The sequence below is a fragment of the Haplochromis burtoni genome, unplaced genomic scaffold (genome assembly GCF_018398535.1).
Source record: "Haplochromis burtoni strain Fernald_Lab_line unplaced genomic scaffold, NCSU_Asbu1 Contig_68, whole genome shotgun sequence".
Taxonomy (NCBI): Eukaryota; Metazoa; Chordata; class Actinopteri; order Cichliformes; family Cichlidae; genus Haplochromis; species Haplochromis burtoni.
In genome coordinates, this window is record NW_024582429.1 from 1578951 (window position 1) to 1597735 (window position 18785).

The 18785-nt window shown below is 42.2% G+C and overlaps 1 protein-coding gene across 12 annotated transcripts in view; it reads left to right on the forward strand.

Annotated features, from left to right (window-relative positions):
• Window positions 1-16801, forward strand: part of LOC102308260 (RNA binding protein fox-1 homolog 3) — a 436461-nt gene extending 419660 nt beyond the window's left edge. For 11 of the 12 annotated variants that reach the window (XM_014334179.2, XM_014334182.2, XM_042221529.1 and 8 more), the window contains one exon: window positions 972-5178. In XM_014334179.2, coding sequence (XP_014189665.1) covers window positions 972-1016 — 45 coding nt within the window. In that variant the 3' untranslated portion in view covers window positions 1017-5178. Of the gene's footprint in view, window positions 1-971; window positions 5179-9116 lie in introns of those variants that run through there. The other variant, XM_042221526.1, reaches the window with a different exon arrangement.
• The last annotated feature ends 1984 nt before the right edge of the window (window positions 16802-18785 follow it).

Genomic DNA, 18785 nt, shown 5'->3' on the forward strand with positions numbered 1-18785 from the left:
TTCACGGGGCGCTGAACAAATGGCGAGGCTACTGGGATGCAGGCTGTGCTGAGGCCAACATCTAATAAACTCCTAAGCTAAAGAGAGAAGACCAGTTTGGTTCCTAATTCTTTAATCATATTTGATTAATGGTTCTCCAGCAGCGAGGAGTCATTTTTGCATTTAAAAGCTATACAATAATTAGTTCCTCTGAGGTTGAGGTTGGAAATTCTCTTTACTCGTTTCCAGCTTACAGAAGCATCTCGTACGGATGAAAGTTTTGTACAAGCAAGAGGGCTCCGCGAAATTAGGCAAAATTAGCCTTTGAAGACATGAGTTTGCCTGAATTCCTAATTGCAGCAGAGCCACCGAAAGATGAGAAGGACTGCGTGTGTGTGCGTGCATGTGCAGGTGTGCATGCATAGGCCCACTTGCATGCTCTATGTGTGTCTGCCCTAGATATCTTGAGCATGGTGCTAAATCTAAGGGCTAATATCCTGTGGTGGTTTGGCCCTCCAGAAAGGTGCAGGCACCTCTGCCAGACTTGAAAAGGAGCCGTGATTAAACCTCTCAGAACTTATTCTGCTTTAGTCCAATCTCTGATATTGTTACGGCCGTAAAAGGACAAAAATCTCTGTTTTTCAATTTATTTCTAAGCGTAATGAAATCAAAATGTATTCGCCGTTCAAGAAAGTGCTCTATCTACATGCATATAAACAATTTCCTCTGTATGAATTGCACCAGTTAAGCTCCGAATCCAACAATCCACTTTACCTCCCGTTCCTAACACACACTCGGATTGTATGCAATCGGGGAATTTATTCAACAAAACCCGTTATTGGCTTCAGTGTCTCAAACTCTCAATCTGTGTCGAGATTATACGTATATGAAAACTCAATAAGTTAAAAGGAAGGAAATTTGTGGAGAAAGAGAAACCGACTCTAGCTGTCACCTGAATACTGATTGGTACTTTTTCATCTTTGATGTTGCAGGCTAGCCTATACAGAGGAGGGTACAGTCGCTTCACTCCCTACTAAAAGAAAGAAAAAAGCGAGAAAAGACAGAGACATTACCCACAACAAACAAACGAAAAAAAAAATCCTCTCTTTAAAAAAATAAAATACAAACACAAAACGAGCGAACACCCAGTCCTTGGCGGAGAGTTAAATCTAACTAAAAGCTTCCAGGTCCACATGCTGAGCCCCTCCCCTGACACTCGCAAGCAGATATTTCTACAACAACCTTTTTGATGTCATCATTGGTCTGCTCTTGTTTCGTATTCATTTTGTGCTTTTGGTTTTCTTTTGGAAAGTTTTATGCACATGTGCATTATCTTGACTGCTGTATATGGGTGCTGTGTCACCATAACCAATGTGAGCCTACTGCAGCACGCATGGTGCATGCTCAGAGGTGTGTATATGCAGCTGCTGTCATCTGACTAAGAATATACTGGGGCATTTCTATCCTATATACATATATATATGTGTGTGTGTGTGTATACGCACAACAAAGAGAAATCAGGTTGATGGTGAACACTGATCCATCCCATTTTATTCCTTTCCCAGCTTTTATCATCGAATCTTTGACTCATCCAGCACGCAGAACGCTTAATGCTGACGAGCATGCCTTGGTAATTCTTAGTTCAAAGACAGCACTGCTCTGATTGCTTTCTTTTTTTTCCTCAAACATTGGAGTGTCCTACTGTTGTGCACTTGCAGTGGAGCCTTACAAGCTGTATTATGTGGTATGACAGCATGCAGAGTAAAGGGTCATGAAGGTCAGATTTCTGTCTTGAACTCACAATGCTCATATGCCAGCCCGGTCTCTTGCAAAGCACCGTGCATTTATATGCAACTGTTCTGCATTAGCTGCTGTGTTTTGGGGGAAATGTGACACCGGCTGTGTTGATGTGCAGCGATTCATATAAGTACAGCTGAATGTAAATATGGGGGATGAGCATTTGCATTTCCCACCGGCGGCCTGTGTTCGCATCTTATCTCATGCTCACTGGTATTTTTAGAAATTTGATAGGACCATGAAACATGTGCTTTAAGCCGCCTTATTAAATTACTTTAAGGGATAGTTGTCTTTTATTAGATCCTGTTCCAGTGATTTTTTTTCTCCCAGGCGATTTAAAATTAGTTCTTCTGCTTTACACCGCCCCTCCAGGAGACATTATACAAAAGTTCTGAATTGGCTGAAAAGTTCTTCTGACGACACGTAAACAGAACTTTATCTGCAAAGTTGTTGGAGCTCAGCTCATGAATGTACTTAGTTTTCGTCTTTGTAGCGTCGCATCAACACATTTCTGAGGCGCACAGTTTGTGTCGCTGTAGCCATCGAAGCAGACCAAACCCTACCCTGCACTGGTTTTAACACAAGTCATTAAAAAAAACGACAAACCAGCAAAAAGAAATGAAACTGTGCGATCCTCAGAATTCCAAAGTTTGGGAACACCTGCTCGAAAGGATAAAGGGACCAGGCACTGGAATATGGGAATGTAGAATTTGCATTAAAATCCATCCGATTTATAAAAAACAAAACATTTAAAAGCTGAAAAGCAACACGCTGTGACCAGGTTTGTCCACCAGAGGGCACTCTGCAACACGTTTGTGCGAGCCGCACAGAAAGTTAAACGAATAAATGTTCATGCTGAAAGAAAATGAATTGAAATATTTGGCCTCAGTCTTAAAGTAACGATGTTTTTAAAGAAAAAATAATAATTATAGTGTCAGTAAAGCTCATCTTGGGTAAATTAATTACACTTGAAACATGAGTGCAGGGAATCCATAACGATATCGTACGTGCGCTGGAAACACGATGTAGAGATTCATTTTTAAATATGAACCAAAAACCTGCAGTGGAATTTCTTACATGTCTGATGTGCAGGATTAGTCAAATAATTGATTAGTCTACCGACAGACAAAGTAATGCTCCCAGCTTTTCGAAAGCGAGGCTGCGCTGCTGCGTCTTATTGTAAACTGAGCATCTTTTGTTTTGGCTTTTTTGGTTGAGCAAACTAGACAATTTGAAGCCATCGCTTTCAGCTCTGGGAAGTCACGATAAGCCCCGCGAACAATTTCTTCTTCACACTTCACTGACTAAATGGGTAAATCGGTTAATCAAAAATTTGCATAACATTGTGCAGCGGTTCCTGTGTGTCTGCAGTGTACGTTTCCCCAAAACGCCATTGTTAAACGCAGAATAGTCGCATGTGAAGTGAGTTTGCAGAAGACACGGTTGCATATTCTCACTAATACAACACGGGGGGTGATCTGTACACAAGGTTTACGCTAACCCCACACATCCGTCACACGGGAATGACACAGCACTGAGGTGGGTTAACCCTGGCAGAGGGCTGTTCTTCTACAAGTCACCGCTCTCTTTTTTAAGCATTGCACAAAATGTTTTACCTCAGGATGAGCTAACTGAAACTCACAAACTAGGATACAGTGCTACTCACTTCTCAGCCGGCAGGACAGTTTCCTTTCTAACACAACCAGCAGGTTTCGGAAGAGCTAATTTTTCAGTTTTTTCTTTAAGCAGAGACCCCATGATGATAAAATAAAGACTGTACTGTTGTTCTTTACTAAAACTACTGTATTATATATATATTAAGACATATACTGTATACACACACAAGTCCAGGAAGATATTATATATGAAAGCACCCAGGAGTTAGAAGACACAATGTAAATGTGTGTAGAGTGCAGACTTACTCGCCTCTTCGTCGACATGCGGTCATTGCATTGGCTTCTATTACAACTTTGTGCTGCGTGAGGTGGATTTAAAAGAAACTCTGTGTAGCCGCTGTTAGCTGTCGAGATTTAAGCGCAGCTACGGAAATGCAACTGAAAGCTTTTGCCAATAATATTTAATTTCTATGTACTCACACTCAAAGTGTTGTGGTCTTAAAAAAAAATATCTGTTTGTTGCACTTTATTTGTTTTCCCTTTTTTCTTTCTGAGATGTAATATATTTATAAAAAAAAGTATCATATACAGCTAGTTATGTTTAGTCGAGATGTTAAAATGATATAGAGTAATGTTGTATATCAAAAAAGAAAAAAACACCCATTATCTCATAAGTAAAAGAAAAGTCTTTACGTAGGTAAACAAACATTATTCTTCCTTTTGTATGCTAGTACGTACGCTCCGCACCGTTTGGGGTTTTTTATAGAACAAACTTTGAATATTATTTTTACCATTTTAAAAAACGGGAGAACTGATTGTACATTTGTAGGAGTTTCTCACATAAACTCTGCAGCAGAGTACACGTGTGGGCGTTCAGTTAGTGACCACTATTAGACTGGAATGAAATCGATTTGTTTCTTTTTTAGAGCTGAATGTGTGTGCCTATGTGATATATATATATACATATATATGCATTAGAATGTTTGAGAGTGTGAGGGAGGAGAGAGGAGGCAGTTCGCTAAAACACTGTAGTTTGCAGTAAGCCAACAGCTTTGCATGACTTCACTCTTACGGTCCCTGTAATAACATGACGACACAGACGCTCTGACCTCATAAAAGATTCAGTGGCAATGAAAAAATGACGATGTGATCACGCTCCAGCATTTATTTTACCTCATGAAGGATGTTTGGACGTCCAGTTTCCTGAGTGGAGCGGGTGCACGTGCTAATGCTTTGACAGACAGTGATCGTACATGAAAACTGGCTGAAAGTGAAGCTTGATCACTGTTATCAATGTCAAAAGGTAGAAATTACCTCAAATTTGTCCAAACCATAGATTATTAGCCAATCACAGCTCTACCACAAACTACGCTGTCATAAACAACAGAAGAATTTATCAACTGTGGGGAGGAAGAACTACTTTCATGCTACAAAACTACTATAAATTATCAGAGTTTACAAACAAACGACAGATTCTGTTGTTTTAATGCAGGGGTCTCAACCTGGAATGAGCTGTGGGCCACTGCTGATACTGGATCTCATTGGAGGACCAAGTAGTACAAAAAGAAACAAGAACCCAAAACTATTTACAATAATGTAGCGTTTTGTTTGTTTGCTTTTAATTTCAGATACTTTATAACAAGACAAAACTGCAAACATGAACACAGTTTTCCCCTCATTCCTAAATAACTGAAGCCGTTCATTGAACTACCAAATAAACACCTTGGTCCTCTCTGGCCACACACGTGGCAGCACTTCTGCTATCACTTCATTTTTAAAAATAAAATAAAAATTCAGATATAAGTGTCCACATTAGTTTGTGACTCTCTGCCAATGCTGCCTTCATATTAAATCTTTTTTTAACATTGCACTCAACAACAAACAAATCCTCCCAACAAAAAAGTAACTTCAAGGATCAAATTACATTATATTTCTTCATGTTAACATACGGCCTTGATAAGTATCGTGGGCTCCAAGTGGCCCTCGGGCCACGAGTTTGAGAGCCGTGATTTAAATGAAAACGAATTAATGATCACATTCTATATAAAACTGGATACGGATTCATCTAAAATCAAGATTTACGCTGTAAGTTGAACTTTGTTTCAGTGATTTTTGTCACGTACACATTTGATGATTTATAAAAATATAATACATGTAGGGTTTGCCAAAGCATTAGCATGAGCACGTTCAGTCCAAATAAGGGAACATGGAGATGTATTTGAGGGTGCACATCCACTTTTCCCTCTGTCATGTTATTCCGGGGACAACTTTGAGTACTGTCATCTGGAATTGCTCCTATCAGTCTGCACGGGTTTGTCAACAGTTTACAGAAAAAGTTAAAATAAGCATTGTTTAACCGTTTCAGTGTCAGCTTATCAAGGCTTAAATGTTAAGATATAACATTAATAACTGGCAGTCAGTATTGTAGAGGTCTGAGCCGTTTTTATTATGCTTATGTAAGTCAAAGGTAACTTAAATGTGAATTTATTATACAAACACTTTAATATTTTTGGGTTTGTTTGCTTTAGTTGTATTCCACAACCAGCTTAATATGCAACTAGACCTCTAATTGATCCAAATATGTGTTGGTACTTATTAATAGTAGTATATATGTTTACATATCAGCTGAAAATACTCTTCATCCATCGTTTATATTTATAGGTATTCACTAAGCCCTGATAAGCTGGCAGGTGAATTTATTAATCCACCTAAAATATTTGTACAAAAGAAAACCAAGCAAAAAAGTTACTGTACTTGTAAATACATTTAAATGCATATACATACACACACACAATATCACAATTCTCTGAGTAACTGTTTTATATGTATTCCTATATGAAGTGGGGTCATCTGTGTATTTTCAATTCAGCTGAACTTGTTCTTGAATTCTATGTTCTCTTTATAATGAAAATATATTGTCTGAAAGGTGTAAAGTAATTTTCTTTTGGGTTAATTTCATAGCTAAAAGTATGCTATTATGAGCCTTTTCTTTATTCATGAATTCTTTTGTTGTCAATATGTGACATATATATAAGTAACCTCTGATTGTTTTCTGAGTGTCAGAATAAAGCAGTTATATGATCATCATGTCTGCCTTCACACATGGATGTTGTTGTTGCTCTTGTCAATCTAAGACTTTCTCACCACAGTCTAAATTTCCTACCAACCAAAGTCAGTTAACAAAAATAGTCAGTACAGATCTTTTCTTCTTCTTCGCTTCATTGAGATTTAAGCGTCGAATAAGCCCAACTTATTGCTACGTGTAGCTCTTTCAGTTTTTTTTAAAGTTGCTCCTTTGTGGCACAAAATCAAACAGCGGGGACACAAAAGATTAAAAAAATGAGACTATTAATAATTTAAGTTGAGGTAACTGCTCGTCCACTGTCGTGTATTCCTGTCATAAGTTGTGTTGGTTGACAGACTGATCTGATCACGCTTAAATGATCCAAACAGGAAATGGGTAACTTAGAGCACAAGGTTAATAATAAATTGTGGGAAATAAATGAATACATTGAAGCTGTAGTGTCACACTGGAACTATAATAACTAATAAACTCAAAAATTAAAGGCCATGAACACCACAAACTGAAAGGTTGGCGCTAGACTGAATCAGCTGTTGTGATTGGTTGTTTTGGTCAGGTGACTCAGCGGTCCCCAATCCCTGGGTCGCGAGAGTTGAGGCTCAGGTGTGAAGTTTATGGTTTTTAGAGTTAACTCTGTTTCCCGTGTTGTAGTTGTGTCTTATTTTGAAAGGAATATTTAGCCGTTACCATAACGATCAGATCATTAAGGGGCAGACAGGAGGATGCTACGCTCAATGTTGTTGGTGCATTTTAGGAGGACGCTGCTAATAAAGTTACATAATTACACAGTGAAGTCACGTTTATTATTATGTTGTTGTATTTATCCGCCACACCTTAAAGGATGGGGACCGCTGAGGTAACTGATGAAAAAGGTTGCGTGGGAGCCAATCAGGTCGGTTGCGGACTTGTTGCATCAACTTGTTTGCCTATGACGGGCAGCCAAAATTAGCTTCAGAAGCTACACCACACAGTTGGTTTCAGCAGGTCTCCTCTAACCTCAGACGAAAGATTATTTTCAGGAGTCTTTGGTGTTTTTGAGGACCTTCACTACCATAAATGCTGTTAGGGAGAAACTGTGAGGGGGAAACGCGACGGATGGACGCTGTCGGTTAGCTACCTGATGACGCTGTGGAGGCGGTTGCGTGCAGCTGAAGGTGTTGAGGACTTGGATAAGAGCCTCACTTCTGTTAGAGATGAGCAGCACAAATAAGCTTCAAACCCCTCTGAGCTGTGATTACACACCTCGGATTTGGAAGGGCGGGTTTCAGAGCTCAAAGATTATTTTCTGTAGTGGTGACAGTGTTTAAGGATCTTCACCTACTCTGCCTTTGTCTTAATGACGATCCCGCGACTGTTTAGCCCGTGTAACGTTCCAGCAACATCCAAACTAGCGTCCGCTCCTCTTCACTGCACGGTGGCAGCACAAACAGATTAAAACTTGAGGAAATAAACCCCAAACTGTCCGCAGGGCTCAAAGCTAACATGCGCACTGTTAAGCAGACTTCACAAACTATGAGTGAGAGCAGCACAGGCTCTCACGCCTGAACCATCCCCTCCCCTGAATCCTTCACATCCGTGGGTGATTAATATATTTGTGTCTGCAGTCCTTCCAGTTCCAGGCTGCCTGACAGCGAGGCCTATATGTAGCTGCAGCGCTATTGTGCTCCCTCCCTGCTGAGCCGTAAGACCGCATGTGGATATTTTTGTATGGCGGGTCCCCAGCGAGCGCTCAGTAAATCCGAGGTATAGAATAGATAGAGGAGAGGAAAAGCTTGGGCCAGTTCCTCTCTGGGAAGAGCCAGATTGGGGCGGGGGTGCAGGGTGGAGGCTGATTGAGCACGCCACTTGTTTGACTGTTTGTCTCTGCTGGTTAGGAGGTGGTGGGGGGACTGGGCGGGGTGATGCACTACAAAGCCATTCTGAAATTAAAGCCTCATCTTCTTTCATTTATTTATTTTTTCATCAGAAGCTCAACAGAGCTGCCGAAGATCACTGTGAATTAGGAAGCGTCTGTCACGACGAGGGTCCCGGGACACTCGCCTCGCCCACACCCCTCCACCCCTCTCTCCCCAGCTGCCATCCGGCCCCATTATACGCTGAGACTTTTCACTTTGTGCTGCCAAACTGCCGATCTCCACTCGCACGATTACAGCTCGCTCTGATCTGTATCCTGGGGAGAGCAGTAGCTTTGGTTTTGGCAGGCGTGAGACCTCTACTCCCGCTTCTTTTATGCCGCATTACAAGAGCGCGATGAAACGCGAATGACGCCGAGCTCCCAAACTTTTTCGCAGTTGAGTTGTAGACGCTGTGGCTCCTGTTGGCGGTTTCCACGCCGTGTCTTAACCTCAACTTCTGAACTTTTTTAGTGTACATTGCACAGATGGGGCGGAGGGGGCTTTAAAGCGAGCGCGGGTTGTTTACTCCATACGTTGTTCCATATGTTTACCAGTGTTGGTTTCTCTCAGGGAACTATGCTGTCGGCGACACGATCCTCGCCCCCAAAAAACTTACTCAGAGAGGCACAAAGTTGCACCGAGCTGCTGCACACTGACTCTTCACAGCACCTCTCATTATGCATGTCTATCAGAAACATAACTTTCTGCATATTCACCAGTCTCCCCGCTTCTCTCCCCTGTTTCTAGTAAATACAAAATGAAGAGCTGTACTCAGTATTGATGGACATCACAGATGAAAACAACGAAGAGAGGAGAACTAGCTTTAAGAAAATAACAAAAGAAGAAGAAGACAAGGAGGAGTCCCTCTACTGAGGCTGGCGAGGAAAGACGGGAGGCGTACAAAGTGGCGCCGCGGCAGTGGTGTCAAACCAGCCACAAACTTGACAGACGGAGTGAGCCAGTTTCCACCAGGGACCACCTTTTTGCCGGGTAGAAAAAGACAGAGATAGAATGAAAAGTGTCCCGTTATTATAAAACATTTTATTTTTCTATACTTTTGTGATTTACAATGGTAAAAAAAAAAGTGTGTATAAAGCAGTATATATGTACAAATCTGTTTTTATGTTTTTTGGTAAGGGAGATGAACAGTTGGCCCTTGATGCTGATTCTGTGGTATGCAGGAAGGAGGAGGGAGGAGCCCCGCCCCCCCTCCTCTCTCTGTGGCACACTGCTCTGTCGCCGAGGTCGTGTTTGAAAAAAAAAAGTTACAAAACAAAACAGAAAAGGTGGCAGGGAGAGCTCGGCATCCAGGCAGAAGCACTTTCTATGCTGTACTTCCTGTGGGTGGAGTCAAAGGTCAACCTCCTGGTCTCACTGCTCCGCCTTCTTCCTTCCAACCTCCCCAAAACTCCTTCCTTCCTTCTCGGGCCGGTGATGACGCTCTTTCCTCCTTGTTGCGGTGTCACTGGCCTGCAGCGCCTAGCGTTAGCAGCGTCCCCCGTGGATACTGTTGTGATGTCACTTCCTCCCGGCAGCACCATTGGGCATCCCCGCCCTCCCCAATGGGCAGCATCACTGGTTTACAGCGTTGGGGAGTGGGGGGGGTGAGCCACGGCGGGACGGTGAGACGGTGTAAAGCCGAGCCTCCCCGTCTGCCCCTCTCCACGCCCCAGCAGAGGTCACTGACTGAGGACTAGTTAGAGAACACGGCGCAGAAGTCGCCGACTTTACTCACCTGCCAGACTCCGAGCCCAAGCCTTTGCGTCACTCCGCACCGACGGACAAACTGTCAGACCAACGCGACGATAAGGTGCGTACGACTACCAAGGATGCACGTTTCCACCTGACGAGAATAACTCATCGACGTCCATGTAACAAATTGAATTATAATCGAATAATCCCATCGTACTACATCAGCAGGTGCATAACCAAAACACAAGCCTGAGGCATATAGACTTATGTCGCTAGATAAAACATATAGAAATACAGTAGTGCCCATCCAACGGTAATCGAGGAACTAGGGCTGAAATATGTCAACTTTTCTTTGTCCGTGTATTCTGAGAATATTTATTTGTGTGTTTTTTGTATTTTTTTGCAGCACTGAAAGTTTTAAACAGGAAAAAAAAAGTTTTAATTTGGTGGAAGCGAAACCTTAATTCTTTATATCAGGAAAAATCACTGTAAACGTGTTAAATCAAGAATGTTGGTTCAGTTTTTGAATGTACTTTAATGTCTAGGGTGTCCAATAAGTATGTATTCTTTTTCTGTATATAAATATATATACATATCTATTATATGGGCTGTGGTGATGTCAGGGAATAGAGGGGGTGGGCAGGAAAGCCTCTGGCCCCCAACATAGATATCAGACCCCTCCCACTAAATATGTCCCTGATATTTACTGTAACATGTGATCATGTGTTATATGATTGAAAGTGTGACGGTGATAGTGTGAACTGATCTCCCCCGACATCGCCCCCCGAATCCCACGTTTACCACACAAGCAAATGTATACTGTGCACAAACACACACAGGTTAACAACACAGGCAGGATCACACACACACACACAATCCCCAAACTGCTTTTTCCCCTCTTTTTTTGTGCCCCACTCTGAGCAAAAACACCACATCCCACTTTCAGACACTTCACAAAAAGAACCACATCTGCGCGCTAACTCCGGCCCCGCGCCGGAGCTCCAGCACTTGCTAATTAGCGCAAAGTTTAGTGGGATAAAAAGTTTATGAATATTGATTTTTCTTTTCTTACTTGAACCAAAGCATGATTTGAACACACAGTCTCAGTGCTCTTTGATCAGGAGACAGCGGGACTCGGTGATGACGGCGGAGCCCGGATGTGTATTGACGTGACCCAGATTTCATTCGCTCATCGCCGCCGAGGTAGAGCTCGCTCTCCCGCTAACGTAACGAGCCTCGCTGACGAAGCCCGGCTCGCGGCTTCCTGCGGCAGCTGCCTCGGTTTATGAGCCGCTGTTCTGGCGCTGACCCTGGTGGGCGGGCGGTTTTATTGCGTATTGGAAACAACCTGCTGGCCCTGAGGAGAAACTTTATCAGAGGCGAGCGGGTTCGGGTGAAGCACAACTTTGTTTGAGAGTTCAGGGTACACTACTTGGTAGTGGTTTTGTGTGAGTGGTTACAAGAGGGTAAGACTAGGTTAAGCTCCTGACTTCCTGTACAAAACTACAGTGTGTACTGTTAATATCCTGTACAGTAAATCTCACCTCACACTTCTTGATTAACTTCATCTTATTTCAGGTTAAAAAAAAAATGTACTTGTTCTAAATCAGGGCTCCTACCCACGCGACCTCTGTTCATCCGTAGACAGCTTCTCATATATTACAGAGTATCTATATCATGCCAACTAACTGTCGTGAAGTCTAATTGGGGTAAAGTCGGTCATTCGTTCTCCCATGCAGCGATCACACGCAGGCTTAGCGTCTTCATACCTGTAGGTTTGTCACGCGGTTCCTCTGGCCTACTTACGGGCTACAGCCCCGCGGTAGGTCAGAAGCAACGCAGGAGCAGGCTGGAGTTTTACTTCGATGGCAACTTTGTGGAAAGCAGAGCTTCTCTGAAAGGAAAACGGGGGAAACCTAAATGGTCACTACATGATCAGCAGCGATAAAGAGCCACAGTTTGTCGTTTGTTTTTTAACGAACTTTAGGTTTTGGTCAGATGTTCGGATTTTGTCCACTGAAATATCTATGCATTCTGCAACAAGAACACTTGATGTCATGTGTGATAGGCACATTCTGGGTAGACAGCACTTTTCTCTACTTCTTCTAGTCAACTCCTAGCTGATAAAACCTAAACGGATAACACTGGTATTATTATGCATTTTAATTTTGTCAGCAAATCTCAACACAAGACAAAAAAAAAAAAGTTTGTTTCTGATTTTTCTTGTTTTTCTGACTTCCACTTTGACCGTGTCTCTTGGTTTATAGTGAAGACAAGAATCTATTATGTGTGATTCGCATATTTAAAAAACTCGTATCGATCGTATCCTGGCTCGTTACGCCGCTCCTGGAAAAGCCGTTTTGGCGCCTTTAGTCTTAAAATCCTTCTTTTTCTTCTGATTGGCTCCCAGAGCTTCAGGCGAGGGGAGATTCTCGAGACGACCGTGTAAGGAGATCCAACGCTTCAAGCTTTCAGCTCACAGGGATTACAATAACACACGTTCGCCTAATTAAACGAAGGCTTCAGCAATCTCTCACATATATGATATAAACCTGAAATAAGTCCCCTTTAAAACCGAGGAAGCAGCTGGCCGCTATACTTTTTGTAAGCATTGCTCAAACTGAAGTGCATTACTTAGGGACTGTTTCCAGCAGCTGATTAATCCGCATTTGGTGCTCTGGTGAGTATTTGTGGCAGCAGAGGTGTGTGTGTGGGTTCAGGTCAGAGTAAACTATAGTGTGTGTTTCCGTGGTAATCAAGGACAACAGTGTGGCTCCCTGCTGGGATTTTAACTGTTTCTGGCCAACAATGAAGCTCTGCAGATACATCTGGCACACACACACGATACTACACTGCACCTCTGCTCATTTTATTGCATTTGATGTCAGAGGTCAATATAAAGCATTTCTACGGGGCGACGATGCAGACGCATGTAATATATTAGGCTGCCACGGTTTTAGTTCTTAACTGCTAACTTGAATTTTTACAGTACAGTGGTTCACAGTCAGTATAACCGTTTCTCTAGTTTTTCCTCTGAACAATATTAGTCACAGTAGTCGTCGTAGTTTTAGTAAGAGTAGTTCGGGATTTCGTGCAATTCTCTTTAGAGTCTGCTGGATTTTTGAGGCCGGCGCTCACACCAGTGTTTAGGCAGCAGGACATTCTGATGAGGATTTATATGGGCCAGTATTCTTTTATAGATATGTAAGTACACAGTATTTTAGAGCGATATATCAAATAACTAACGATGTGGTCACCGTTCAGTATTCCAGCAATGTATTTCAGAAACACTTTAGCAACTTAGAATAGAGACACGCCTCGACTCCATGATGCTGCTCTGCTACATGTGCTGCAAACGGCGTCGGCGCCCCTCCGCTGGGAAAACCGAGCGATGACTCCATTTAGAAATTAACCCGACCCGCTTTTTTTTCTACCTTGTACTAAAAAAACAAAACAAAACAAAAAAAAAAGTTTTACAAAGAATGAAAACAGAGTTTTTACGTCACACTGGACAACTTACATGACTATGATGAGCAAATATCACTAAACCATCGCTAAATCTAATGACGTGTTCAGACCAATTTTGATACACACAGTCTATGCAAAAGGTGCAAATTCAAACCGATTTGCACCGGGTGAGGCGAGAATAGAGGCAAATAAACAGCCGCGGGGTTTCAGCGAGAAATTCACTTCAAGCTGTGCTGTTAAAGCCGATCAGCTGCTTCCCCTGACTCAGCATCCGAGAGATACGAGGGGGGAGGAAGAGTTTGGAGAAAGTTTCAGAGGAAATCTGGAACCGGGCGTCCCATCGGTCGCTGGGGTGAATATTTAGGGGTTGCAAAACGATCCAAAACCAGCAACCGCATTCATGAGAGTCACACAAAGTGAAACTCTGTTTCATGTTTGGTCTGAACACCACGTTAGAGCCGCAGCTTCAAGGTGATTTTCACCTGCATTCCTGCCCATTAAAACAACGACACTACACGTGTGCACACAACGTGGGTACATCGCTTCCTCTTTAGTGTTCGAGCGTGTAAACAGCTTTACAGATGACTTTTGGCCAACTTTTGAATTATCTTGAAAAGAAAAAACAGACGGAGTGAGAGAGAAAATGTTGTCCTTTATAACTTTTTGCTGGTACGTGTAAAGAATAGAGCTCATCCTGCTTACGGGTAGAATTCTGTCCTAGTAGCTTTCATTGCATGAAGTTATCTTGTCACATTTTCTGACTGAGAACAGCTCCTGTGAACAAAGCTTCCTTTAAACGTGCTCACCAAGCCTCACGGGAGCTGCGCTCGAACAGTTAAAAAAACAACAAAAAAAGTCTTTTGATCCGTGTCAATATGAAAAGTATCTACTACATTTTAAATGATGTAATCTGAGTAGTTAGATGTTTGTAATGTCTCTTTCTCCAGTGGTCAAGTCTGGATTATAGGATACATGAAAATTTTTAGGGACTTTTTGTTTCATGTTTTTGTTTTTTTGGGGTCGTTTTAACTGTGGCTGTTTGTCTCTGTCCGCCGGTGCAAAGTCTGAACTTCCAAGTTTACATCTGCATCCATTTGTTGTGTCCAAAACTCCAGCCTGCGCCTTAACAGTGGGATGGAGCGGGGGTGGGTGTGTGTGTGGGGTTGAAGTGACCCTCCCTTCTTTCCTTCCTTCCTTCCTTCCTTCAGATGCCTTTAGTATAACGAACTGGTCCTGATCTTCCTGAGCACAACTGCTTGAGCTGTGACACTAGCAGGATGTCCCCTCTGAGAGTCCCCTGCCCTGTCCCCGCCTCCAGCACACCCGCCCCAGTACTACCATCCCAATCCCCCCCTGCCCTGCCCCCAGCCTTCTAGTATGTGAGTTGACCGGTCCCCTTTTGTATTCCTGGTGTTCTGTACATAATGACCTTCCCTTCCCTCTCCCGTCCTACCCGCCCCCGGCTGTCCTTTCAGGGGGAAAAGAAAAAAAAACAAAAAAACATCCTGACTCCCCTGAAATCTTGTATTTTGTTCTAATAATGACGAAATTTATTTATAAGGATTTTTTAAAATCTAACTCTTTCTCCTTTTGTAAATGTTCCAGTTAAATAAAGTTTAAAAAAATGTTAAAAAATTAAATGGATATATTGAAAGGTTAAAAAAAAATGTCTCTAGAAGTCCCCGCCCCCTCCTCTGGCTCTGTACTCTGAACTTTGTGTTTTTGTTTTTTCTCTTTCTGTATGCTTCTCTTTACGTGCTTCAGATGAAGAGTTCTATTTATTATGACATTAACGTTATTATAATTATGACTAATTATTAATATTATCATCATCCTCATCATCCTCATTATTATCATTAATAAACTTGTCTACTTCAGCCTCCGCGTCTCCGCTGTTTTGTGGTGAGTGATGAGTTGCTGGATGCTCGGGACGCGCCGGGGCTCGCGGTAACGCTACAAGTCCCACGACGCCGCGTGACACGAGCCAGGTGGAATGGGGGCGGGGCCACGCTTCCAGACCCATTTGTCTTGTGCCGGAGCCCCTCTGGGGCCGCATGATGGAGAGCACCTGTCTGTCGCCGAGGCTGCCATTTACCCAACCGAAAGACAAACTCAAAGACCGAAGCCCGCGAGTGGAAAAATATAGAAGCGCCTTCAGGGGGAAGCGGGAGAGACAAAAAACACGAATGTAAATACTTCAGAAGATCAGTGCCTCTCCATCACTGTTGACTTTGTTTAATCCTTTGAGCCTCTACAAACAATGGGAGATGGGATTTTTTCTTTTTTTTTGTCACAACAAAATCTAGAAAATGTTATTTGTGTCACTGCTGTGCCACATCAGGATGCGCACACGCTCCCCTTCAGTAGGCGAATACGGTTCGTGTGCTTTTGTTTTAACGTCGCCGTTTTTATTAGCTGTTTAAGACATGCCCCAGTTTCTGTTTTCTGCTTATTAATAATACATAATAACACGAAACTGACATTTAATGGAGGCGACGAAGGCACGTGAGAGCGGGCACGCAGGGGACAAAAAGACACTGAAAAATAAACTATTTTTAGTTCATGTTGACATTTTTCGCTTTAGTATTCAAACAGCTGAGAGAGGACTCGTATCAGTTTTCTATATATTCTTCCAAACCAAGTGTATAACCTGATATTTAACTAAAGCTGTTTTCACACAAGAACCCTGGAAAATGTCTCCGGATGTTTCTCCATAGCGAGAATATCGAGTTCGCTCTTTGTGACGGTGCAGCCTGGACACGCTGTGCAAGACAAAGAGTTCTCTGGTTTTTATTAGTTTTTAATTCATTTTCAGTCGTTGGTTTGAGTTTGGGTTCAGAGTGAGTTTGCTTTTTTCATTTTTTGCTTTGATTTTTTAAAATTGTTCAGTTTTTGCTTAGTTTTGGTCTTTTTTTTATCATTTTAATATGTGGAAGTATCTCCAAGGCTTGCTAAAGGAAGACACCCCAGTTTTCATTAACCATACAAGCATGAGCAAATTAAGTAAAAGCTAACAACATTAAGATTTTTTCAAAATGTTCATCATGAGAGTCCAACAGAGGAGATTATGGATGCTGTTGTGTCAGTATGGAACAACATCTCTGGCTGCCCCTCATCACCACACAGTAAAGGTTACGTGACAGCAATTCACAGCATCATGTCAAGAAACTGTCTAACATCAGGTAAATAACTACAGTGTTTGAGAGAAAAAAAACCAATAATCAGATGATCTGCTATCCGATTGTTCAGTCTGACACCACTAGCCGAGTCTGGGCCTAAACTCCGCTGCAGGTCCATATATCAAACGATCACTGTGGCATTACTGAGAGTTGAAAAACTGTCTAAAGTCTTTCATCTTTAATAAAATGATCAGCGTTCTGCTCTACCAGGTGTAACAATTGAGTTTAACATCCAGGCATCCATGAAAACGGAATTTATGACATTTAACGGAGTTAGAAGTTAGCAGGGAGTTAGCTCGCTAGCTTCTATCTAAATACAATATAGCATGTCCTGACTGCGGGGTTTTGGAAACAAATTCAAACGTACAGCTCTGTTATCACTTCCAACATAAATGAAGGCAGAAAACTAAACAGCAGTGACGTTTGTAGGGTTACTGAAGTTGGGCTAGCTGGTATATAATGATGTGCTACGTGACCGCTAGCGACACAGCTATGTTAGCATAATATAAACAAGCTAACTTTTTTCCACTCGATAAAAGTTAACGTGAGTGTTCTCGGTGGTCAGGAACAAATGTAATCGCATGGCAGGATGCTGTAAAAGGACCAAACTTCAGCCAGGAGAACAACTGAGATAATCCATCCACAATACGAGGTTAGTCATTCATGTACTGCTGCATGGGCTGGGCTGTAGTTACATCCTAAGGTTTTAAAAACTGAGCTTAAATAAATGATTAGCGGTAATAAAAGCCGAGGGAGGTCAACAGGGATCACTGACTGTTTTAGGAGCTTTTTGAGATTAAATAGAAGAAAATACAAAACATTAAACATGTTAACAACACAAAAGCCATATTAAACGCAGACTACTTTAGGCCCGGAAGTAGGATTCGTCGCGTCATCACCGAACAACCGGATTGGCAGCACTCGGCGACAGTGGGAAGGAGGAACTCACTTTTAACAGGAAGAGACCTAAAACAGAACCGGGATCAAGGAGAGGGCGCTATCATCCGAGACCGAGTAGAAGAGAAAAAATCGAGCACAAAGAGGCTTTAACAACGAACATTACACAGCTGTCAGACGTCAGCTCGTTCATTTACGTTTAACTTTTTAAATGTGTCTCTGAAGTAAAGATTCGGCTACAGGAGCTTAATTCGAGCAGAAATACGTGCTGCTGATGTCATCACTCCTGTTAATGGATAAAAATTAAACTGCTTTCTTAATGCAAAGAGGTTAGATTACATTTACTTTGATTACTCCATCATTTTTCAGGGTTGTACATTTAATTACGTGTTTAATTTTGTAAATACAGAGTTCCGTTCTAAAAATAACCCGTGATGGGTGAAATCCGCGAAGTAGCCAACTTTATTTTTTACAGTTATTACAGATATTTTAAGGCTGTAAAACCCCTCACTACACACTTTATACACTCAGACAGGCGTGAACATTCTCACACTTTTCTCTCTTGTTTACACACAAAGTTCAAACCTTGGTAGAAAAATGAGTCCAGTATTATAGAAAGAAACCAAAGATCAAACCCTGTTTTCAGGTCCAGAACATGTGAACCGAGCAGCTGCCAGAGAATTCAACATTAATGAATCACTGGTACGGAAGTAGAGGAAGCAAGAAGAAGGAGCTGAGTAAAGTTTGACTTATCTGACTGTTTCGTTTCACTTAATGCGCCTTATAATCCGGAAAATACGGTAACTTCTACCTTCCATTAGCATGTCAGGAAGTCCAACTTTTTGTGCGATGGTTAGCATCTTCCTCTGCCTTCTGGGAGCTACCGCAGCTGCCTTTGATGGTGCAAACGTTTCGTCGACAGTGTTGTTTGTTGGGAAGAAAACTTACAAACATACAGTGCAGCACTTCAGAGTCACGCTGCTAGCGATCGAAGATTTATGTAAATTTGACAAGCTGAACTCAGTCTGTACTGTACAGGAGACACGGCGCGAGATTTTGACAATGGTCTGCGACCAATCAGGACGCAGGAGAAAATGCGCTGTATTAAAAAAAAAAAAAGCACTCAAAATTGTACACAAAAATAAATCTGTGAAACAGCGAGGCTGCGAAAGGTGAACTG